A 23396-nucleotide genomic window follows, 5' to 3' on the forward strand; every position below is an offset into this window, starting at 1 on the left:
CGGAGCGGGGCTGAGTGCAGGGCTTTGTTCCTCCCTCCACCCTCAGACTCCCCAAATCGCTAGATCGCTTCCCTTCCTGCTCGGGCCTGGGAAATCACTTATATTTGCTCAGGGAATTAAGACTCGCCGAATCCGCCGCTTACGTCATCCCATCGAATCTTTAATTTCTTTTTGCAGACGAGGACACAGCCTTGACAAGGTAAAGAATTTCATCGTACGCCACTCATTATTAGTGGAGGAAAAACTTAAGTTGATCTTTTGGGAAAGCCTTCCTGGAGCACCTTACAACAAGTAGAACCCCGCCCCTCTTTGTCCCCTTATACTTTTGCTTCCTTTTATAAACACATATAGTGCCACTTGACATATTTTTCTCTCCTCCAATAGAATGTTCTTATTATAGAAAGGACTTTTGTTTTCTCCTGTATCTTTAAACAGTCCTTGGCATTTGGAATTAATAAATGAATAAAAGACTAGGATGAACTTTGATCAGAAGTCTGATTAAGATATTTATGGAAGAGAATTCTGGAAAAAGGAAACAGCAAAGCCTGAAGAAGTGTATTAGAAGTAGGCAATGAAAGCCCGGCTCTGTGGCGCAAGCCTGTAATCTCATTGACTCCAGAGGCTGAGACAGGAGAATTGCAAGTTAAAGGCCGACCTCAGCAACTTAGTGAGACCCTGTCTAAAAATAAAAAGGCTGGGAGATGGAGCCCAATGGTAAAGCTCCCCTGAGTTAAATCCCCAGTACTGAAAAAAATAGGCAAGGAACCGTAAGGCATAAGGGAGACAGAAGAGATGAGATAAGGTGGAAAAGAGGATGTAGAATACCAAGAAACTTAGAACTTAGGATAGTAATTTGCATTTTATCCTGAGGACCATCAAGAGAGTTTTGAGCAAAGGAGTGATAGGACTTATTCCCCATACCCCCTCACCCCCACATTGCGATTGGACCCAGGGTGCTCTACCTCTGAGCTACATGCTCAGGCTTTTTTTCCTCCTAGCCCTTTTTATTTTTGTGGTGCTGGAGATCAAACTCAGGGGCATCTTACCACTAAAGTACATCCTCAGCCTTTTTATTTTGAGGTAGGATTTCACTGAGTTGCCCAGGCTGGTCTCTAATTTGTGATCCTCTGGCTTCAGCCTCCCCTATAGCTGGGACTAAAGGCTTGTGCCACCCAAGTATAGTTCTTTCTTTCTTTCTTTTTTTTTTTTTTTGTGTGTGTGTGCTGGGGATTTTACCCCAAGGAAGCAAGCATCTACCATTGAGCCACATCCCCAGCAAGCCTGGCTCATTCCTAAAAGATTATACAGTAAAAACTTGTGGAATGAATGAAGGAAATCTCCAAGGTGAGCCCCTAAGTGACAGAAAGGGACATACAACACCTTCCTCAGTTGAGAAACATTTATTTGGATAAGAAAGACAGCACATGAACCTGGGGCTGCAGCTGGCCTGGCTCTCAGGCCTGAGACTCTGCAGCTTGCCTAGGTTGGGAAGAACACTTTCTCTTGCTGAGGTTGGTGAGGATCTGGTCCTGGCTGGGCCGGTGTTGAACCACGAAGCTGTCTGAAGGAATGATGGGACCTCTATTCTCATCCACTTGGCCCATAATCAGATAATTGAGTCCTGGGGGAGGAAGGGTGGGATTGAGAACTCACATTGCTGGTACCTTGTCAGGGTGTATTCTCAAGATTCCATGCCTATCATTTTAATGTGGCTAAGTGCCCCCTTTCCCATTCCCATCTCTATTACCTTTCTTCATGAGGGGGCATGGCCTGCAGGGCACGTAAAACTTCAGGGGGGTGTCAGTGGGCGGAGAGGGCAGGTCTAGTCCTCCAGTTTTATAAGCACCAATGAGACTGACAGTGACAGTGAGACCCTCTCCTGGACCCCGAACCATGGACTTCACTGTTGCAGTCACCACTGTGGGAGAATGGGAATGAGAGATGAGAAGACAGGAGGGCAGGGCAGGTGTGAAACCAGAAGGGGACTATAGTTAGAGGATCTGGAAGGGCAGGGGAGGGAGATGGGTCTTCTTACCAAGATCACTGGCACAGAAGTTGCTCTGCAGTGTGCCTGTCCTCCGACATTGCTTTGGGCAAGGGACACTGGGTGTATCTAGGAGGGAGGGGTACTGTTTGTGGAAGGTGACCTACCCAGCAAGTATGGAAGGACCACTTTTCCCCATAACAGTACCATAGGTTTGAACCCCTTCAGAGCTCTCTTCACCTTTGGTTCCCAGCACCCAATACCAGCCATTGGCAGGAAGGAGGCTCTAGTGAGTGCTGAATAAACAAGCCAAGGAAGAACTACCCCCTCCCCCAGCTGGTAATGGGGATTGACCCCAGGGGTGCTACATCCCCAGCCCTTTTTATTTTTGAGACAGGGTCTCACTAAATTGTCAAGGCTGGCCTGGAACTTGGCATTCCTCCTGCCTCATCCTCCTTAGTTGCTGGGATTAGTCAGGATTACAGACGTATGTCATAGGTCGGCTAAGGAAGAACTTTTTGAAACAGTTCTGTTCAGTTCACATCCTCTTTTTCACCCTTCCTAGACTCACCAGGGCCCAGTGGAGTTGCCTGGGCTTCAGGTGAGACCTCTGACTTCTCCCCAGGCTGGAGTTTGGGCTTGGTGGGTGGCTTGACTTTGGGCCTAGCTCCAGGTTTTGGGCCAGGGCCTAGAGATGGGGGACCTGGCCTGGTGTCCTTCCCTGGGTTTGGGGCTGGCCCCTTTTCAGCAGTGCCTCGTGGCACGGTCCTGTAGGAGGCTGAGAAGCCGTCGGCGGTGACACTGAGATCTGAGACGAACTGGACCAGAAGCTCATTACCTTCTGAGGAGATGGGGCTGCGGGCAGTGGGCCATCAGGAGGTATTAGAGCAGGCTGTGCACCCCTCTCCCTCCCAGTCTGGTGGCCTTTTGATCTCTGCTCCTCAGTTGTCTGCATTAGAATCCCCATTCATCTCCTAGTCTCTGGATCCACAGACCCCAGACCAAGCCTCCTCCTTGTCCACTACTTGTTCTTTGCTCTGGTTTGGAGCCCAGGAGCTCAGATCCCACCCCTCAGCCGAGTTCCGTCCCTCAAAGCCCTGGCCAAGCCGAGCTGACTCACCCAGAGAAGCGACTCTCACCCAGTGAAGTGAAGATGCCCTGGCCACTGCCCACCCAGGTTCTGCCCCCTCACCCAGGGGATGTGTCCCCGCAGAACTTTCCCAGCCTCTTGGCATCATCGTTCACTGCTCCGTTGAACACGCTGACCGAGTCATAGCGGCAGTAGGTGTCTGGCTCCAGGTCAAACTTCCCGAAGGTCAGTGTGATCACCTGGTGGAGGTGAAGGCTGTGCTGGGGGACCGCTCCTGGTGCCTCCCAGGTGCTTACTGGAGTCTTGTCCACTCCTTGCAGCCCTCTGAGCCCCTCCTTAAGGCATTCTCACTGCTGCTCCTGCTTGGAAGGTCATGCACTCCACTCCCACGGTACCCTGCAGGGGTGTCCATCACCTGCTCACTAGGGAGAGACTCCCACCTGTGTAGCACTACACAGTTTGCTAGCACCTTGTACCTAGCTCTCCTAAGACTTGTCACAGTTTGTAGTTTTAGCTTTTGTTTGAATGCAAGCAGGGTCTGGGTCTGGTTTTGATCCCCAGTTTGGGGCTCCAGACACAGAATGTTAAATAAATCTTCGCTGGCTGCATGCTGGAGGATGCTGCCTGGGTCCCCTTGGGCAGCTGGGACTAGGATGCAGTACCTGGTCTGGGGGTGCGATGATGTGCCAGGAACAGCTGATGCCCGGGGGGTAATCAGACTCTGGCCAGTTGGGCGTGGTCAAGGTTCCCTGTTCCTTCTCCATCCGCCCCCCACAAAACTGGTGCTCTGGGGAGGGGAGAGAGGGGCGGGGGTGGGGGGCGGTGGAAACCCTCAGTCAGCTCCAGGAGAGCTCTAGGCTGGGAGCCGGCAGGCAGCTCGGATGTCTGGGTCTCAGGATGAGTGGACAAGAATCAGGGCAGGAGAGAGGGGGGAGGTTAGCAGAGAGGGGCTGGGAGGAGCAGGACAGTCTTGGGCCACAGGGCCCTGGAGGCGGGCAGGAACTGGCTGGATGTGCTCCCTTCTTACCCCTCCCCTACCCACTGCCACACCGTGCCTCTTCCCCTGGGAGATCCCATCTCCCCGACCCGGCAGAAGAGTCCCCTCTGCAGGCTGGAGAGCCCCCACGCTTTGAGGGTGCCCTCTACTTGGCCTCTTTTGGGAGGTCCCTGCCTGAAACATTTCCAGGGAATTTCTGCTGCCAGGAGCGGGTGATGGGACCGCAATCGGGAGCTCAGGGCTGGGTGTAGGGAACTCCAGGTCGGGGGAACCTAGTCCCCCAGCCCTGGGATGCCCCCTCGCGCCCGTCTGAAGGAGCCCGATTGCGGACGGGGGCGGGCAGTTACTCACCGTCCCAGTAACCCCAGGCCGCCCATTCCACCCGCGGGTCCATGACCCATTTCCGCCTCGAGCCTGGGGGGGGGCCTGGAAGAGGGGTGGGTGGGAGCGGGAGGGGGAGAGAAGACCGGGAGGAGGGACTGAAGGGGCGGTTAGTGAGGAGAAAGGGCAAGAGAGTACTGGTGGCCCTAGGCTCAAGGCGCAGGGTCCTCTGAGGGTTGAGGTTAGGGCTGGGGCGGGACCTGCACGGGGCGGGGCCAGGAGGGGGAGGCGGAGGTGAGGGAGGCTCACCGGTGCCGGAGGTGGCCCGCCCGCTGTACCAGAGCAGGAAGCCTCGTCCTCCTGTGCCCTCGTCGGCTGTCATCCTCAGGGTGACCTGGTTGCCGGGGGCGACTAGGGGCGCTGGCCTGAAGGTCCCGCAGAAGCGTCCAAGCCGCTGGCCAGAGGTTCCAGATCCAGCAAAGACCTCCAGAGCATCATAACGGCAGGAGGGGTGCAGCTCCAGGTCGAAGACTCGGAAGGAGAGAGACACAGTCTGGCCCTCAGGGACCTGATGGTGGCGCCGGAGGCAGGGGACCCACAGAGTCAGACTACACACAACCCTGACAGAGGGCATCTCCCCTTCCACAAGCATTTTCTACTGAAATGGCCTGGACTAGAAGGGACCTCATTCAGGTGCAGAGCAAAGGGTCTGGGCTCTGCAACAGCCTATGGTCTCAGGAGATATTAGCATAGACAGAAAGGAAGTTGGGAGTAGGGAATCAGGATTCGAGATATGAATTAAGAATTAAAGTGCAGGGGCTGGGGCTGTAGCTCAGAGGCAGAGCGCTTGTCTAGCACATGTGAGGAACTGGGTTTGATCCTTAGCACCACATTAAAAAAAAAAAAAAGGCGGCATGTTGTTTACAACTAAAATAAATAAAGTGCAGGGCACTTGTTATTGTAAGGACTAGATGCCCTCAGTGAGCAGAGGGAGAGCAGCGCTTGGAAGGTGGTGCTTGGCAGGGGGCACTTCTTGTCTGGGAGACTTTGATAAGGGGACAGTGATCAGAAGGGCTTTCTCACCGTTATTGTCCAGATGCACTCCTTATTGGCGGGGTAGAGGTTGGGAAAGCCCTCACTTGCCACGTAACCCGATTCCCCAGTCACATCCCCTCCGCACAGGAACACAGGTCTGGAGAACAGAAGAGGTGTCAGGAGTGGGAAGTAGTTGAGATAGGGATGGGTTAATAATGGGAGGATGGGTGATGAGGGAGGCCAAAGGGACCCTGAGGAAGCCTCAGCAGGCTGACTTGCTACTCCTGATTCCTGCAGACATGAGAAAAAAGTGGGAACAGCAACTGGACCATCCCTCCAACCCCCCAGAGGCCCCACCCCCACCCCAACAGGAATTCCCGGAATCCTTCTCAGCCTCCCTTCCTCACTACTCTCCCCCCTTACCCTGCCTGGCAATCCGGGACAGGAGCCGCCTAACTACTTCCAGATGTGGACAAGCCACGAGGCTGTAGGGGGGAGGGGGCGGAGAGATGCCGGGAGTGGCAGCAGGCAAAGGCCCTCCAGTTGGACCTGGAGACCAGGCTCCCTGGGCTCCCACCTTTGCCCTGCTCCTGTTCTGCTGGCTAGAAGTATCTGACACCCAAGTCTCTGCTCATTACCCCCTCAACCCCCCACAATCTGATTCCTTTCTGGAATCCAGATGTCAGCTACCAGGCAAGTTGGGGTCTTGGCTCTGACTTCAAGCTTCATGGGGGGCCATGGGTCTGGCTGGTGGGGGAGACTTAGGAGGGTGAAGGAGTGGAAGACTGCTCCTGCAGCAGAGGGGGAGGACTTAGGCATAGGGTGGTGGTGGTGGGAAACCTGGGGGGCTGTTAGCAGAAGAACCCAAGAGACTCACAGGCATTACCGTGCCTCCGCACCCCCAGAGGAGTCAGGGTTTTGAAGCTCAATCCAGCCATCTGGAAGATGCCGAGACCTACCTGGTGTAGTTGGGGGTCTGGCCCTGGGCAAGAGGCAAGAAGGGCAGCAGGGCCCAGGCCGTAAGTAGGGGCCCCAGAAGGGAGGCTGGGGCAGCAGACAGCATGGTGGGGGGAGTGTGCTGGGGTCCTCAGCCGGAGGCAGCAGCTGAGTTCAGCAGCAGCAGAAGCAGCAACAGCAGCAGCGGCGGCAGCAGGATAATCAGTGCCAGATGAGGCAGCACCGGGTGTGTGGGCGTGGGGACTGGCCAGCAGGGCGGGAGGCAGGAAGGCGGGACAGGGAGACAGCTGGGACAGTGGTGAGTCCTGGGGCCTCTCTAGGTCTAGTACACATCATGACCTAAGGAGGAGGTGGAGCAATGAGGGGCAGAGGGAGTATCATCCATGCATGAAGTAATGTCATCTGGAACCCCACTCTGTCCCATGTCAGAGTACCTTGAAAGCACAGCTCTGGACCTTCCTGGGGCTCTGTTCCATACTTCCCCACCACACACCCTGCTTCCTCAGAACCCAGATGAGTTCTTCCTGTGTCTTCCACCCAAATAATTTCTCTAGCCTCTTGGCCACCCTCAGCCCTAGCCAGCTTTCTACCACACATTTCTATGGCCTTCCCTCTATCTCTGGACCTGAGAGGCCAGGGAGGAAGAATTCTGCACACCCATTCTCTCTTCAAATAACTGAGGTACAAGAGAGTTGGAGGCATGGAGTGTCCCTCTTACTAAGGAAAGAAGGGAAAGAGTAGTAAATAAGGCAAAGAAAGGATACAGGAGACCAGGCCTGGGAATAAAACAGGAGCGAGAGAGGAGGGGACTGACTTCCCTGGAACTAGGGCCATGGGGGTAAGGGAGCTTTACAGAGTCAGAAGTGGCCCCTAAGGATGGAGAAAACACCTGTAGAGAGGATCCAAACTGGGGGACTAAGCAGTGTATGTTGACTGAGTTGTCCCTGAAAGTGGGGCCAGGGCTTCAAAGTCAAAAAGACCTGGTGAAGTCTTGAGAGTAAAGCCGAGGACTCAGGTGCCATCAGCTCTTAAGCAACAGAGCTTGAGCTGCTCCTGCCCTCCTTTATCCACTGGGTGGGCACTGTCCCCATCCTTTGCCCAATCCCCCCCAGGCTCCAGGGTTCCAAACGGGGCCTCGCTTCAGCCTTTTATTCTATTTGTCCATCAAATCTCTTGTCCATGATAGTCAGACTGGAGGCCCCTCCTGGGCAGCCCCCTGAACATTTTACAAAAGAGTTCCCTGCCCTACCCCCTGTGACCCATCCCCACATGCACACAGTGTTCACTGCCACCACTCCATCTCTCCTTAGCCCCTGGCCCAGGGCCAGACTCCCTCCAGGGGTGAGGTTGGGAGAGGGGAATCAGCTCTCAGGGGTTGATGGGCCTGGGCCAACACCACCAGCAGCCCTCTGCAGCATGTCTAGGGCCTCCCAGAAGAAATCCTTCTGTGCGGCCATCAAGGGCATCCAGCCCACGATCTCCTTCATCTTCTCCATGCGGTCCTGTAAGGTGGGGCAACTGTGGATCTGGCTGAGGTACTCCTCACAGGCCCGGGCTGCCCCCCCAGGGTCCTGGGGGCCTCCAGTCCCCAGGCTGGGTTCAGGGCTCCCCACGACCCTGCTGGCTGGCAGGTCCCTATAGGCAGGGTAGTGCTCAATGTCATGGCTAGACAGCATGTAGAGGCACTCTCTGGTGGAGCAGAGGGAACAGGCACACAAAGGAACCTAGGAGGAAAGAAGGGGTGTGGGTTATGCTCCTGGCTCCTAGAAAGCTGGGCTAATCCACTGTTATATTCACCCTCTCAGACCAGCCCTGAGCCAGCAAGTGAGCTACAGCTGGCTCTCTGCCAAGGTATGCAAGGTTGGACAAGGCCAGCAGGGTCTGCTAAGGGAGAGAGCCATGGAGTGGCTGGAAAGGGAGTTGGAAGGTGCTTAGGAAATGGGACCACTGGGTCCCTGTAGGGGTCCCAGCTATAGTCATATGGGCTACCTGGCTCTATTACTCTTGCCCCCGCTGGTTGCCCGTTGCCTCACTCTGCTCTGACCTTGACGTGGAGCTTGACGAAGGAGGCACTCCCCTTAGGCCAGCCGGGGAGGCGGCCTCCAGCCCCACAGCCGCAGCCCAGAAGTTCCTTGCTGAAGTCCGAGCCTTGGCTCAGCACCAGGGAATGGTTGAGGCCGCACCACAGGGCAATGGGGCATTGCAGATAATGTACCTAAAGACACATGGCCAGGGTCCTTGATGGGGGAACCTCAGGGGGCTGGGGAGCCCAGATCAGAGAAGGTTAACTAGGAGGCTCAGGGCTGAATGTAATTAAGGGAGGGAAGAAATGGGAGTCTGCTCTCCTCCTCCAAGAGGTCTGCACTGCCAAATGCAGAATAGCAGTAATCTGTCCCTTCTTGGTACCCCTGTATGCCTCCAACAATCTAACCATATGGGGTGTCTGGTACTTCTGTGGGTACCTCATCTTTGCTCCCTAGAAAAAAAGCTCTTGTCTGAGGCTGGGGCCTGCTATCTACTCTACTCCCTCATTTTCAGGCCGCAGGTCTGTGCCATCCAGCCTTGTAGCCTCAGCAGGGACTAGCCTTCCTCTTTCAGAGTTGAAGCCTCCTCTCCCTCCCTGGGCAATTCCATATTAGCCCCAAGGAGACATTCCTTCTACTATCCCTCCTGGTCTCTAGCATTTTCAATTTGTCCCATCATTATCTTCAAAAGTGGCCACACTATTTTGAAAAAAGACCACCTGATTTCTGTTGCATCGCCCCCCCCCCCCCCAATGCAGAATTGGTTATGTGACCAGTCTGAGGTTGACCGTTCCTGTTCCTTACCATGGCTAGTCTTTCCTGAACCTCCTTTTGATCTGGCTTCTCTCCCTATGACTACTGACATGTTCTTTCCAAAGGCATTTAGTCTCCCAGCTGCTAAATCCCAGGACTTCTCATATGTTTATTCTCCTGAGACTATTAGAACTTTAATTCCAAAGATACGAGTAAGTAATTTAGGGTCACTAAAGGAAAAATGACAATGTATTGGCAAGCAAAAATTTTAAAATCACTGGAAATCCCACTACCAACTATTAGCATCTGCTGAATATTCTTCATTTCTGACTGAACAAATACACATAAATTACATATTTTTGAACAAAAATGGGATTGTACTATATAATCAGTATCATAAAGATTTTATTTTAAATGTTTTGTGGTACTGGGGATTGAAACCAGGGCCTACACATGCTAGATAAGTGCTTTACCACTGAGCTATATCTCCAGCCCTTTCTATTTTGAGACAGGTTCTCACTGAATTTCCCCTGCTATCCTTGAGCTTGTTATCCTCCTGCCTCAGCCTCATGGTATTACAGGTATGTATCACCATACCCAACTCTTCAGGTTTTTTTTTCTACCTAAAAATATGGAACAACCATCTTTCCATGTCAGTAAATGTGTTCCTATATTGCCACACTGTAACCATTACCACCCTTCTCATGTACTTCATTTGAAAAGAAACTTTCTGCTCTCATGACTTTTGGGGTGTGGCACTAGAGGGGCATGCCTCCTGTTCTTTTCTTCATTTCCCTGCCTATTATTGTGATTACTGCCCACATTTGCTTTTGTCATTTCAACCTTGTTTCAATGTGGAATCTTATAGCCAGCTAGATATTTCCAACTTAATGCTTTCCTCTCACAGAAAAAAGGCTAAATTCACACTCTTTCCTCAAAGCAGTAATCAGTTTCAAGGGCCTGTTTATTTCTTCTAAAACATCTCCTATACCCACCCATTCCTATTCATTTTCACTGCCACGTACCAGCCAGCCCAGGTCCTTGTCTCAGGCACTGCTTTCCCTTACCAGCTTCCTGGGAGGCTGCCTGCTCTGGAGCTCCATTGCACTATGGTCAGCTGACCAGTTTGGCCACCCCTTGGTGGCCACCTTCTGTTCCAGAACCTGCGATGATTCTTTCCCATGTCTACCAGGCTTGCAACTATATTGATACCACACCTCATATTCTCACTGATTTCCAACATACCCTCCCTTTAATCAGGCCAGTCTTTCAACGGTCTCAGGTATGTGCAAGCTTCAACCCTGTCCCCATCCTCAGAACAAAAACTACCTTTCCCTATCCCCACCTGAACCCTATATAATCCACAAGACTCTGCTGGCATTTCACTTCTTCTAGTTACCCTAGCCCACCCAGGTCCCCCAGCCCACACCTTCACCAAATTCCCATTACAGTGACAGCATGCACCACACAGAATGGACATCCTAGTACCAACCCTGGTTAAGCTTACACAACAATATCACAGGCATTACCCTAATGATTGGCTTAACTTTCCTGGGGAGGAGAAAGTGAATTCTGTGGAAATTGGAGAAGTGGATAGATGCAGGGGTTAGGGAATTGGAGGGAAGAGGATTGGGATGAAAATTACTGGGGAACGATCTTACCTGTGTGGGTTCCCCTCGATCCATTTTGTCCCCTGTTCCCAATTGCCCATATCTATTATTTCCCTGCATAAAGATTCGGCCAAATTCATCCACCAGGCCAAGGTGATTGTAGCCAAGAGCACAGAATAGGATCTAGGATATGAGAGAAAAAGAGCAGGTGGGCCTTGGGCTCCCTCCAGAGGAACCATGAGCTCAACTGCTAACCTGCCATCCCCCAAGCTCATCTCTTTTGGCCTTGCCCTCTATGTTACCCCACTCCTTGAGTCCCCTGCCCCTCTCTGATCAATCATTTAATTTCTGTCCATATTTCAGGCCCTTGGTGTCTTCCAATCCCTAAAGCCCCATCCCTCTGGTCTGCCCCATCCCTCCAGATCCTACCTTGGCAGGCAGTGAGAGAGCGAGTGGCATCTGCTGGTCCAAGGGGTCAAAGGCTTGAAGGGTCCCAAAGAGATCACGATACACTCCTGGGGTATGCACCTCAAAATACACTCCCCCCTGGTCTGGGGGGTCGGGAGCCCTCAGCTCAGCAGCTTTGGGCACCCGTTTCCTAGGGATAAGCCCCCACCTGGGATGAAAACTGCAAGATCCAGGGAGTCTCATACCCACTAGAAATGCATCAGCTCTGATGCCTAGGAACCTAGACATATCTTTTCACTAGGATGCCCTAAGGGGTTTATGTCACAGAGCTGAAATAAGGGTTAGGGGTGTCAGCATTTGGAAGGGCTATTAAAGGTTGGGATCTTGAAAGGAAGTGAGATGCTTCTTACCCGTGATGTAGAGGGTACTGCTCTGGTTGGAAGCCATGCAGGTCACACGCAGGTGAGGCAGGCAACGGGACACTTTCCTGAGGGCCAGCTGAACTGTGTAGGAGCGTGGCTGGTCCAGCTGGGTTTCATTCACTACCAAAGAGTAGATCTTTCCTTCCTCTGGGGAATGAGGGTAGTCATACAATTATGTGGGGGAGGGGGCATATCAATATCCAAATCAATGCTCAATGGACTCCTTAAGCCATGCAGGGTGAAACATTTACTGCCCTAGAATGGGGTTGGAGAAAAAAAGATAGACATGGGGTTGGGGTTGTGGCTCAGCGGTACAGCGCTCGCCTAGCATGGGCGAGGCCCTGGGTTTGATCCTCAACACCACATAAAAAAATAATAAACAAACATAAATACATTATATATATAATACATATACATATATATATATATATAAAGAAAGAAAGAATAGACACAAAATAAAGGAAGAGAGGCCTCAAGTCCCTCAGGCACCAATTGCAAAAATACATCAGGAAGTAGTTCAGCATGAGAGATGGGGAGAAAACCTAAGCGTTAGATATGGCAGAATCTAATTTGTTAGGAAGAATGAAGTCTGGGGACTTAGGGCCCTGCCTGGCATTCAGAAATCCACAGGAATTCAGACTTGAGGGTGTGGTCAAGCATAAAGGATACTGGGAAGTGGAGGACAGCTTGGTGTATTAAAGTGAGGTCCCTGGCATGGAGGTTGGGGAGATTAGAATTTTAAAAATTAGGTATTCACTAGAGCAGTGGTTTCTGGACTTTTTTTTTTTTTTGGCAGCAGGGCCCTTTATTCATATAAAATAGGATGCAGAGTTCTAGACTGGGAGTGAGATAAAGGCGAAGCTGTTTGGATTGAGAACCAGAACAGGTGGCATGTGGATCCTGAGAGGCCTCATCCCTGTCCCCTGCAGCAGGTCTTGAAGAATCTGCAGGACACATTTACTAACCATTGCTTCAGGCCATACCTGTGAGGAGCAATAGAGCCCGTTGGGTCTCCTGACCAACCAGCACAATCTGTTTGAAGCTCATGGAGGGGTGGAATGTCATCTTGAAGACCCGCTGCCCGCTGGACTGCAGATAGACCTCCACGCAGTCACAGGCCCGACTGCTGGTTGTGCCTACCACTCCTGGCTGCTCCCGAGTGGCCAAGACGTAGAGGTATTTACGGTAAACTGTGTCACATCTTGGGTCTGAGGCAAACTGTGGAGATAGATGAGGGATCTGTGGCCTGGGAAAGGGATGGGGCTGGAGCAAGTGAATCCTGGGGTGGGAGCAGAGGTATTTGCATCCAGGTTTGGGAAATAAAGACTTGTTTTCAGGTTCCTGGTAAGAAAGGGTCAGTGTCCTAACAAGGGCACCCTAGGACTGGGGCCTCAGGGCCCTGGAGGAGGGGGTGGGTTCTTAGCTGCCACAGTTCTGCTACTCACATCCTTGGCTCCACGACATAATACAACATAGCGGCAGGCCCGCTTCCACTGGATCTGGCCAAGGGTGGAGGAGACTAGTGCGTTTTTAAGGAAGAAGAGGGTCCCCACGTAGTCGAGAATGAAGACGTGATCCTTGGTGGGCAAAAAACAGCGGTAGCCATGGGCTAGAAGGGGGGCCACACTCTTGCTGAGACATCGACGGCGGCCACCAAATGCCTGAAAATACAGGCCCTTCGTGTCTGGAGAAGGGAAGTACATAAAAGGTTAAAGAGTGTCACTGACACAATGTGGATGGGTCAGAACACAATGTGGATGGGTAAACTAGATTTCTCAGACATCTTAATATTTAGCTTTTCCTCATCCCCAGGACTGGGGAACAGGATCCTTTCCAAAGGAGACCTGGAAAGCTTAGATTATACCCCACATCTTCCCCGCCTCAGCCCAGGGTCAGACACATGCTTTTAAATAAGCACCTCTTTGGTCTGACCTTGCATCAGAATCAAGGGAACATAAGAACAAATCCACAGAAATGAGGCAGAAAGAGAAGTGAAAAGGAATGACCAAGAAAGGCCAGTAACCTTCCCTCACCCCCAGCTGTGGATCTGTTTTCTGGATCAGTCTTCTCCCCTAATCTCCCTGTGTGTGAAAGAAGTAATTGGATAGGGGCTCTCTGGAGTGGCAGGGGTTTACAGTATGGTTCTCAAGCTAGGGGTGATTTTGTCCCTTGGAAGACATTGGTTGGTACAACTAGGGGAGTTGCAACTGGAACCTAGTGGGTAGAGGCCAGAGCTGCCCCTAACATCCCCACAGTGCACAGGAGCCCCACAATGAAGAATTACTTCACCCAAACTGTCAATGGTGACAAGGTTCAGAATCCCTGGTTTAGAAAAGGAAAACTTCAGGTTTAGGGAATAGATTTAAAGAGCTGGTGTATGGAGGGAGACTTGGCAGGGATGCTAATGGGGGCGGTGGGAGGGAAGGACACATATATTGGAGGGTGGCCCCAGAGCCTTATAGGAAATTCAATGGACTATGTTTGGATCTGATAAGTTTCTTCCAGAGAAAAGGGCTGGGAGGTTGACAGGGAGTGCAGAGGTCAGCAGGCAACTTTACAGAGCAGGAGGTTTCCCAGAATAAGAAAGGACAGAAGCAAGGAGAGAGGGAGGTGCTGGGGAAGGTGTACAGTTAAGAATGGCAGCTCTCTTCCAGGGCCGGACCCCAGAACCCTGCTCTCGAAGGCGTGGACTGAGCCTGCGGCAGATGCGTCTCCACACTCCCTCAGCATCGCACACTTCATGGAAGTAGTGGCAGGTCTGGCCTAGGGCGACTACATCTCTGACTGGGAGGAATGAGATGATATGCTCCACCTGGAGGCAGCAAGGAGGAAGTGGAGGTCACTTGGAGCCCCTAGTGGCCTGGCCCCCAGTCCTTCATTCTCAATACTTCAGCTCCTAAGACTCACCAGCTCTGGGGGAAACAACTGAACAGAAATAGGATTCCCTCTTCCCTTCTTCTCTTCACCCCCTGGCTCTGGGCCACAAGAAGGACAGCTCCGCTTCACCTGTAGAGGGAAAGGGGAAGTATAGGGGGTCCTGTGAGGGCCCCACCTCTTTTTCTCCCTGCTCTTGACCTGTCTTTCATAAATTCCTGTTGGGGCTCATCTGACTCCAGCTCTGTGTTGTCAAATCCTCCCATCTCTCTCCAGGTCCCTGGGCCAACCCTCCCTGTCTGCTTTGTTCCTTGACATAACCCATCCCCAGATCTCTTGCTGCCATCATCTCCCTGCCCTTCCCTTGCCTTGCCACCCCCTCACCCTGAGCCCCTCCTCCGGTCCGCACAGCCCGGTCAATTTTTGCAGCTTTTGTCTCCGGCTTCTCCTCACCATCCTGCCTGTCCCCTCCCTGCTCCTGCCCTCATCTCTCCGGGGGGCCCTCAGCTCCCTGGCCCCTGTCCTGGCTGCCTTTCCCACACCATGTCCCCTGCCTGGGCTTGGGGGACCTCTGGGGCCCCTCTACCTCCTAGGCCCCTCCCCCATGGAGTCTGGGACAAACAAACCTCTCTGTGACCTCACTGTTCAGCCACTGTGACCTGTTTGCCTTAACCTGGACCACGGACCTGGCTCCTGGGTTCTAGATCAGCTCTAGCTACTGGAATGCTCGTGAGCTTTGCATTTTACTAGAGAAATAAAGTGTAAACTACTGGTAGATGATGCCTTGACTTTCAGGGAATAGTAGGAGATTTACCATATTTCATATTTTCCATCAGTGTTTCCTAACACTGATGAATCCTCCACATCTCAGTAGGCTGGGGCCTCCAGGCACTTCAGTTTAAGAGTATAAACTCAGAAAAGGAAAAAAAAAAAATGTATAAACTCAATTTTATAGGTGAGGAGGAAAGAGGACTCTGCTCTGACTACTTTGCTCACAAAGGCACATAGCAGATGAATGTGGGAACAATTTGGCACAAACTTATAATCTTAAGAAAACACATTCAAAAGCAGATTGCTTTCTGGAGGACCAGTAACATCACTACATGTACAAAGGGACAGGCTATTAAGGTGGGAAATATGGATGGATTTGCTCTGAAAGCTTAGAATCTATCTCCCAGAGCCTAGGCGCTTGGCTTCTTCTATGGGGGTGACATTTAGGTAGGGGCAGAAGATCTGCAACAACAAATCCAAGGAGTAGCTGGCTCTTCCAGGGACTCAGTCCTGTTAGACAACCAACCTGCACAGCACCAAATTATAGATCCATTCTTTGACTAGCTAACCAACAGACTGTTCACCACCCACTCCAACTTCCTTATTTATGGTAACTAGCAAATTGCTCCTTTGGGGCACCTAAGAAGAAATTTTAACAATTTAATAAACATTTAGGCCTATCAACATCTGAGATGTGACTTAGGAAAAAGCAACTTCAGTTATTGGTGGTCAGGCAACCAGCAGTCTTATGGGGCTGCAAAGCGTGGTATGACTTTCAAGGGGACAAGCACTTTCTGCTGCCTTTTGCATTTGGTTCCCTTTCTTCATTTCATTCTGAGAAGTAAACAAGAGATTTCGAGCAGACACTGTCCACTCTAAACACAGAGGAAATGAGGAAGGACCCCACGTAGAGGACTGAGACCTGGTTTTGGGTGCCAGCAGTCAGGGTCCTGCTGTTTGCTCTTGCCAACTCATCAACTTCTCTCTGCCTCAGTTTCCTCATCCGTAAAACGAAGGTCTTGTGCTACACCAAGAGGTCCTTTCTAGCCTCTAAAATCCTTAGGACGGGTGGTCACCATTCCTGCCCAGGGAAGCTTCTCTGGTGAAGCTCGCAGGCCAGGACATTCCCCTTCCGTGAGCTGGGGGTCTATAGGCTCAGGGAAGCCGCCGCCCTCTGCCCAGGGATGAGGGGAGTTAGTCCTCAGACTCCTCAGGCGGAAATAGCCCTGGGGCCTCTACAGCTGAGATCAAAGCCTGTGAAATGGCCTCGGGTTCTCATAGGCCTCTCTCACGCCCTCGACGCCAGCTAGCTTCCTAACATGTCCAACTTGTATACACTATCCAGCCCCTGCACTGCGGTCTCATCCTGCCCAGCGCGCGGCGCTCACTTTCTTTACCTCAGTCTCAAAGTTCTAGCTCACCCGCCTCCTCCTTAGCGAAGGGACCGCCTTCTCGCCCATGCTATTGGTAGGTAGAGCCGTCCCTCAGAGAAGAGGCCGGGCCAGGTTCCCTCCGGAGGCGCTAATTGGCCTTCTTGACAGTCACTCGCCTGTATCTGCTTGCGATTGGCCTTCGTTAGAAGAGGACCACGTGCCTCCGGCTTGTGGTCTCTCAGTCTCTATCTCTCTTAGTAGAGCACCGGTGTCCCCGCCTCCTGGTAGGACCTGATTGGCTCCATCTCCAGTTCTGAGCATTGTGATTGGATGCGGCTGCGCGGGGTGGGCCGGCCCGGAGCGTCGGCAGTTGGCGAGCGCTCCATTCTCTCCCCCTCCCTCCCCTCTCCCGGCTCCTGCGCCGGAGGCTCCACCCCCCGGGCGGGTTCTGATTAGCGGCCTCCGACGCTTCTTCGGACCACGATTGGTCCGCCGAGTCCCTGACCCCGTTTCCTCCCCCTTGAGGCGACTACGGCGGCTCCAAGGAGGGGGAGGGGGAAGGAGGGACGGCCGGTCCCGTCAGTCAGGCAGCGGGAGCCGCCGGGAGCGGATGGCGGCGGCTGTAGCGGCCCCTCTCGCCGCCGGGGGTGAGGAGTCGGCAGCCACGATCCCCGTGCCAGGGTCTCCGGGTCTGCCCGGGAGCCGCAGCGCAGAGCGGGCCCTAGAGGAGGCCGTGGCCACCGGGACCCTTAACTTGTCTAATCGGCGCTTGAAGCACTTCCCCCGGGGCGCGGCCCGCAGCTACGACCTGTCAGACATCACCCAGGCTGGTGAGTGCGCCCGGCCCAGGGTCTAACTGCGACCCTCATTTGCATAGCCCCGCCCCCTCTTGTTCCCCCTCCCCCCCTTGCGAGTTTAACCCGCCCCTTCACCTGGCGGTGGGGGTGCACGCCCCTCCTGATTGGCATAAGACTGCGACCACCCCCTCCCTGCTGTAAGAACCACTGGACAATGAGCGCACTTCTAGTTTACACAGAACACCCAGAGTCTCTGGCCGAGCATTATGAGACACTTCCCCTCTTATTTGCATATTGCGCACCTGTAGAGTGGTCCCGCCCCTCACCTGGTTGGCTCATTTGCATGACCTCTTCAACCTTAGTTCCATAAAGCAGCCCCCATGGGCTTTTCTAACTACACCTTTCTCTCCCTTCTCGTTGTCTCCAACTCCTTCCCCTCTTCCACCGAGATCCGAGCAGCCCCGGGCACCCGTTTCCTATGGATCGCTTCTAACAACGGGATGTTTTTGCTTACTTTGCCGTAGTCCCGCCCCCTAAAGTCCCAGACCCTCTCTACTCTTCACCCAGCCAGCCTATGGGAGAGAAGCAAATCTGCCTCCTTTAACTCTTCTCCCTATACTCTTCCGCTCATTAACCCTGAACCCCTTATTTGAGACTCACTCTCTTTCCTGTGTCTATGAAGTCACTTTGGAGCCTGTGACCTCATAGGGATCCTAGAATTCCCTTTTCAATTTCTGCTTTTCCTCCGCGAAGGACTTGAGGCAGTTGCCAAAAGGAAATATATCTCCTAGCCGGGAGTGCTGGGCCTCTGGAGACTCCTCTTTCACGTTCCGCCCTCAGAATCCCTCTAATCATGCTGTCTGCAACCTAGTGTCTGTTGAAGGTGGCTGGTGGGGGGTTCTACTTTGACAGGTGAGTCAGGCCTCAGCTGCTCAGGAGGCAACCTATGACCTTGGGCTGGCATCTAGGGGTGGGGATCAGCAGAGAGAGGATTGCATTCCCCAGCTCCACCCTAGCCTAGGCTGGGGTGTGAGGAACCTCCTCCACTTCTTCTTATCTTCAAGGCCAGGGCTCTGGGGCTGGATGAAAGAGTGCATTTTTCTTCAAGCAGGTGACTGACCACCTGTAAACACTCAGGCTGGCCCAAGCACACATTCCCTCTACTGTTTTGGGGAGAACCTGTTTAAACCTTTTTGCTTTTCTTGTTCACTATGCTGTGAGTTCAGGAAATGGGTGAGCCCCACAAGCCATTCCTTCCCAGGCCCCCCTCCAACCCTCAAGCTCCAGATTGACCTCAGCAGCTGTGTGACACTTGCTGTCTGTTCCCTTTCCCCTCCCCGTTGCTTGTTTTTTGACAAAGACCAAATGTTATTCTGTACTTTCATGGGGCTCTATCTCAGTGAGTGGACTCCTGGGGAAAACTACCAAGAACTCCAGGGCCCCTCCCAACTTCTGCCCCCTCTCAGCTTCCTCCCCCAGCATTCCGGCTCAGGGTGCAGCTTGTGTAGTGAAGCGGGAAAATCCCAGCTTCCTTAGAACCCCTGTGTGCCCTTCTCGGTCCTTTCAGGGCCCGGTTCTAGACCAGGTAAGTTCCATCTCATCCAGATCTCTCTCTTCTGTCCCCTTTCCCCAAATGGAGTGCTCCTAGCCTGGTGTGGAAAGGGGAAGTGACAAAAACACAGAGTTGCCCTTACCCTGCCCTCCACATCTCCTTGCTCTCTAACTCAGACAAACTGCTTCAGCAGTCTGCTGCCAAGTCATTCTGAACTCTCTCCTGCTGTTCATCTTCCCTGAATGTTTCCTATGCTTAGGTCCCTGAAACCCCATGGTCTGTTCCCTGGGCCAAATAGTCCTAAGGTGGGGGAGGAAGGGCTGTTCTAGCAAAGGAGAAGTGTCGCTCATTCTCTCATAGACCACATCCTGTGCCCCCTGGGCCCTGCCTCCTCCAGCCTGGGCTCCCTTCCGTTCCTAGCTTACCCCATCAGAACTTGGTCTCCACCCCCTTCATCCACATGCACACACACAAAATACATTTGTAGACACAGAGGAAGCAGGCAGGTGTTGAGTGCGGTTGGGAGAAACAGATGCTGTCCTCCCACCCTCTCCGGAACCGTCTTCTCTAGTGCTAGGTCTTCTGTCTGTGCACCGGGGCTGGAGCAGAGCAGGAGAGGGAGTGATTCTTGGGACATCAGGCTGTCCTCACCCTAGCAAACAGAGCCTACCAGAAACAACCTGATGGATAATTTCCACTTGATTTCCTGTCACAAGACTCATTTCCTTGGGGAATATGTCCTAGCTTCTCCACACTCCCTCTGCTTTTGCTCCCTCCCTGGTCCCCCTCACACCACCAGAGGGCCCTCAAAGAAGTTCTGTTGCCTGGGACTTCCCCAGCAGGCCTGGGCCCCTCCTCCCAGTGGAGACTGGGCTGGGCAAACAGACACTGACTTATATAGGTCTATGCAGCCAGTGTCTCCAGTCCAAAGGGCATCTCCAGTCCTGCCTCCTGGCACTGCCATGGCAAGATACTGCTTGAGATAGAGTGGGTAACAGCCCCTTCCCTCCTGTCACCTCCTCTTCCCCCTCTGTCCCCGTACTCCTTGACATGCTTGAGATAACATACAAAGGAGCCTGAACTCTTGAGGGCTGGGTCAGTCAGAGGGGAAGTAGAGGAAGGCCAGTGGCCTAGAAGAGGGTGAAAAGGAGGCCAACCCTTGGGCAGGGGAGCCTAGGGGGGAAGGACCTGAGGACACTGGCTCTCTGTTCATCTCAGCCTTCTCCCTTTGCCTCTCTGTCCTTGGGAGTATGGAACTTCATAGTCCTTTGGTTCTGGGGCTAGTGAAAAACAAACAAAAACTTGTATCCAGTGCTAGGGCCTTTCTTAATCTCTAAAACCAGGATATAGTGACCCCTGGTTCTCTGTGTGTTGAAAACAGATTGAGGTTGAAGGAGGACTCTGCTAGTAGTTCCCAGGTATTTTTCATATTCTCTCTCTGAGCTTTCCAGCCTGTCACTTTACCGTTTCTTTACTTTTTTGGTGCTGGGACTTGAACCCAAGGCCTTGTGTATGCTAGCCACATGCTTTACCATGCCTTAGCTCCCACCTTACTGTTTTCTTGGGACCATAATCCTCTCCTGTGACCTTTTGCCTTCTATCTCTCCTGGCATCTCAGAACATAAGGGACTGTAAGAGTTATAAAATCCAGCCACCCTTCCAGGAGAGCTCTTCATCTGGAGATTGGAAGATGGCATTCATGGTGTATCTCTATTCTGCCCCAAATCTGGGCTTCTCCAGCCTGGTGACCCTAAGGTCTTTGCCTTCCCTTTGCCTTTCTGGTCATGCTTGGTGTGTACTCCAGTTTTGCAGAAGGCTTTGTTGTCTCTCCAGAAGCCCAGGTTTATGGGCTTGATTCTTTAGGTCTTCTGGGGATGGAGAGCAGTATGTCTGATCCAGAGGACATTCAAAGTACCCCTGTGCAGGACTGGCCTTTCCACAGCTCTCCCCTGACACTTGATTTCCCCAGACCTGTCCCGGAACCGGTTTCCCGAGGTGCCTGAGGCAGCATGCCAGCTGGTGTCTCTGGAGGGCCTGAGCCTCTACCACAATTGCCTGAGATGCCTGAACCCAGCCTTGGGGAATCTCACAGCCCTTACCTACCTCAACCTCAGGTAGGGAGGCAGCTGGTCTTTATTGGCTTAAAGAACCAGTGCTTAGTACCCTGAATGACCCTTTCTGTCCCTGAAAAGTGGGCAGTGCTGAGATGCTGTGACTGGGGAGTGAGCCTGCTTCTTTTCTCCCTTCACAGTCGAAACCAGCTGTCATCGCTGCCACCATACATCTGCCAGCTGCCCTTGCGAGTGCTTATTGTCAGCAACAACAAGCTGGGAGCCCTGCCTCCCGACATTGGCACCTTGGGAAGCCTGCGACAGCTTGTGAGGATGGGAAACAGGGCTAGAAGAGGGACTGTAGAGCCAGGCACTAGAGATCTTTGGGGGAGAATCTGGGGAAAGCAGGAAGTATCTTTGAGGAAAGGCTTGGACTAAAGGCCAGTAGCCAGGAAAGACAAGAGGACAGTTTCTGATGATCCTAGTCTTATGACCCCTTCCCAGCTACTTTCTTGATTTCAGGATGTAAGCAGCAATGAGCTGCAATCCCTTCCTGTGGAGCTGTGTAGCCTTCGTTCCCTGCGGGATCTCAATGTTCGAAGGAATCAGCTCAGCACCCTGCCTGATGGTAAGGAAAATGAAGAATTGGATGAGGGGCATGAATGTGTGTGTGTTCGTCATTTCAGGCTGCTGCAACAAAGATACCATAGGCTGGGTGGCTTATAAACAACAGAAACTTATTTTTCAGTTTGGAAGCTAGGAGACCAAGATCAGGGTACCCGTGTGGTCAGGTTCTGGTGAGAGCCCTCTTCTTATCGCCAAGTTTTCTGGGACTGCCAACTTTTAATTGTGGAAAGCAGGAAGGAGAACTGTCTGAGGTCTCTTTTATAAGAGCACTAATCCATTCTTGAGGGCTCTACCCTCATGACCTCCATTGCCACCCAGTGACCCACACCATTCATTTCAACATATGAATTTGGGGGAAACAAGCATTCAGTCTGAAATAATGCATCTACTTTGAAGAAGTCACAGGCAAGAAATGTTTGAAGAAGAATCATGTCTTAGTTGTACTGGGTTTTACAGTATTTAAAGCAAACTTTAAATGGTTTTATTTGCTATGTTCAAGCAACCCTCTGAGGCTGGTAAAGCATGGATTACAATCTCTGTTTTACAAATACGGGAATAGGCACAGAAAGGGGAGTAAGTGAGTGGGTTAGCTCCACGTAAAATCTCAAGGTTAGAAGGGGCCTTCACAGTCACCCAGTATCACCATTAACCCTACCTTGCTCTGCGCTTCCTCCCCAGGGCTCTGAATCAGAAGTCATGCTAAGCGGCCCCATTCTAGCCAGCTAATTGTGACACACCAACATTTGATAGCCTCTGCTTGGGAGAAGGCACACCTTCTTTTATTTGGCAGCACTGTTTTTGTGTGTGTGTGCGTGCGCTTCCTGCATTTTACATAAAAGGCAGGTAGATGTGAGAGCCAAATAGATGTGGGTGATGTGATTAAGATCTGGGTCAACAATCAAGGGCTTAATGGTTTAATGGGGAAATTCATAGAGAACCATTAGAGCAGGATGCTGAGCCCTGGGAGCTAGAGGGGTGGCAGGGCTCTGCTTGGGAAACCTGAGGAGGACTTCTCCCCAGAGGCTCTGGCATAGCATAAACTGACCTTGGAAGGAGAATTCTCCATCCTTTATCCATGCAGAGGAACCACCATGTGCAAGGGTTGGAGATGGGAAGGAGCATCCTCCAGCAGGGAAGTGGTTGCAGTTAGAAGGGCAAGCCAGGCCAAGGCAGGAAGGGTATGAACTTGGTTTTGAAGAACAAGAGGGGAGTCAGATGATTATTCATTTTCTTTGCCTTCCCCACCCTTTCCTGTACCTTCTCTCTTTCTTATAAGTCAGTAGGCATCTTGAACCATATTCTGTTTCTGTAGCAAAATATCTGAAACCAAGTAATTTGTGAAGAACAGCAGTTTAGACAGGTGCACTGTTGCATGACTATAATCCCAGTAACTTGGGATGCTGAGGCAGGAGGATCACAAGTTAGAACTCAGCCTCAGTAATTTAGTGAGACCCTCAGTAACTTGGTGAGACTCTCTATCAAAAAAATAAAAAGGACTGGGGATGCAGCTCAGTGGTAAAAGCACCCCTATGTTCAATCTCCAGTACCTACTCTGCCCTTAAAAAAAAGAATAACAGTTTTTGGCCCATGGTTCTGGAGGTTGGGAAGTCCAAGAGCAGAGTACCAGCATCTGCTCAGCAACTGGCAAGGCTCTTGTGCTGCATCACGTGGCAAGACAGCAAGCAAGCCAGAGAGAACGTGCTTTTATAACAAAACCACTCCCTCAATAACCCATTAATCCATTAATCCA

At 52.1% G+C, this 23396-nt stretch overlaps 3 protein-coding genes and 1 long non-coding RNA gene across 11 annotated transcripts in view; 2 read left to right on the plus strand and 2 right to left on the minus strand.

The window, feature by feature from the left end:
* Nucleotides 1-14331, plus strand: LOC114106090 (uncharacterized). 2 transcript variants are annotated; one of them, XR_003585148.2, is made up of 4 exons: nucleotides 1-199; nucleotides 9674-9742; nucleotides 12531-12777; nucleotides 14256-14331. It is a non-coding gene; the product is annotated as an uncharacterized lncRNA (long non-coding RNA). The 2 variants fall into 2 exon arrangements; XR_011705523.1 differs by lacking the exon at nucleotides 9674-9742.
* On the minus strand, nucleotides 1386-7316 carry Pcolce (procollagen C-endopeptidase enhancer). Of its 2 annotated transcripts, XM_071605705.1 has the most exons (10): nucleotides 6387-7316; nucleotides 5476-5584; nucleotides 4702-4960; nucleotides 4423-4497; nucleotides 3737-3861; nucleotides 3177-3313; nucleotides 2556-2839; nucleotides 2036-2113; nucleotides 1748-1918; nucleotides 1386-1621 (listed from the first exon to the last, which is right to left on the minus strand). In XM_071605705.1, the coding sequence occupies exons 1-10, from the start codon at nucleotides 6488-6490 to the stop codon at nucleotides 1455-1457; spliced, it is 1509 nt and encodes a 502-aa protein (XP_071461806.1). In that variant the 5' UTR covers nucleotides 6491-7316; the 3' UTR covers nucleotides 1386-1454. The 2 variants fall into 2 exon arrangements, with proteins under 2 accessions (XP_071461806.1, XP_027808674.1); XM_027952873.3 differs by lacking the exon at nucleotides 4423-4497 and having other exon boundaries at nucleotides 6387-6852.
* Nucleotides 7520-17792, minus strand: Fbxo24 (F-box protein 24). Of its 5 annotated transcripts, none has more exons than XM_071605704.1 (11): nucleotides 17743-17792; nucleotides 15290-15386; nucleotides 14509-14607; nucleotides 14230-14413; nucleotides 13047-13285; nucleotides 12585-12819; nucleotides 11590-11748; nucleotides 11201-11322; nucleotides 10823-10954; nucleotides 8429-8599; nucleotides 7520-8108 (listed from the first exon to the last, which is right to left on the minus strand). In XM_071605704.1, exons 2-11 carry the CDS (start codon nucleotides 15290-15292, stop codon nucleotides 7746-7748), a joined length of 1707 nt encoding a protein of 568 aa, XP_071461805.1. In that variant the 5' UTR covers nucleotides 15293-15386; nucleotides 17743-17792; the 3' UTR covers nucleotides 7520-7745. The 5 variants fall into 5 exon arrangements, with proteins under 5 accessions (XP_071461805.1, XP_027808671.1, XP_027808670.1 ...); XM_027952870.2 differs by lacking the exon at nucleotides 17743-17792 and adding an exon at nucleotides 16644-16715; XM_027952869.3 differs by lacking the exons at nucleotides 15290-15386; nucleotides 17743-17792 and adding an exon at nucleotides 16668-17114.
* Lrch4 (leucine rich repeats and calponin homology domain containing 4) overlaps nucleotides 17185-23396 on the plus strand; it is an 11614-nt gene continuing 5402 nt past the window's right edge. The window contains exons 1-4 of one of the 2 annotated variants that reach the window (XM_027952868.2): nucleotides 17185-17449; nucleotides 20938-21082; nucleotides 21220-21346; nucleotides 21542-21647. In XM_027952868.2, the coding sequence (XP_027808669.2) occupies nucleotides 17230-17449; nucleotides 20938-21082; nucleotides 21220-21346; nucleotides 21542-21647 (598 nt within the window). In that variant the 5' untranslated portion in view covers nucleotides 17185-17229. The remainder of the gene's footprint in view (nucleotides 17450-20937; nucleotides 21083-21219; nucleotides 21347-21541; nucleotides 21648-23396) is intronic. The other variant, XM_027952867.2, reaches the window with a different exon arrangement.

The sequence above is a fragment of the Marmota flaviventris genome, chromosome 19 (assembly GCF_047511675.1).
Source record: "Marmota flaviventris isolate mMarFla1 chromosome 19, mMarFla1.hap1, whole genome shotgun sequence".
NCBI lineage: Eukaryota > Metazoa > Chordata > Mammalia > Rodentia > Sciuridae > Marmota > Marmota flaviventris.

What these genes read in the sequence shown, in the direction of transcription:
- Fbxo24 (XM_027952872.3), bottom strand. Translation starts at nt 14,931, where the DNA reads ATGGTGAGGAGAAGCCGGAGACAAAAGCTGCAAAAATTGACCGGGCTG. An exon ending in GACCGGAGGAGGGGCTCAGG is followed by an intron (nt 14,608 to 14,859) that starts GTGAGGGGGTGG and finishes TTCCCTCTACAG; the next exon opens with GTGAAGCGGAGCTGTCCTTC. An exon ending in CAGTACCCTCTACATCACGG is followed by an intron (nt 11,323 to 11,589) that starts GTAAGAAGCATC and finishes CCGACCCCCCAG; the next exon opens with ACCAGGGGGGAGTGTATTTT.
- Pcolce (XM_071605705.1), bottom strand. Translation starts at nt 6,490, where the DNA reads ATGCTGTCTGCTGCCCCAGCCTCCCTTCTGGGGCCCCTACTTACGGCC. An exon ending in TCATCGCACCCCCAGACCAG is followed by an intron (nt 3,314 to 3,736) that starts GTACTGCATCCT and finishes CACCTCCACCAG; the next exon opens with GTGATCACACTGACCTTCGG. An exon ending in ATGCCCCCTCATGAAGAAAG is followed by an intron (nt 1,622 to 1,747) that starts GTAATAGAGATG and finishes TTCCTCCCCCAG; the next exon opens with GACTCAATTATCTGATTATG.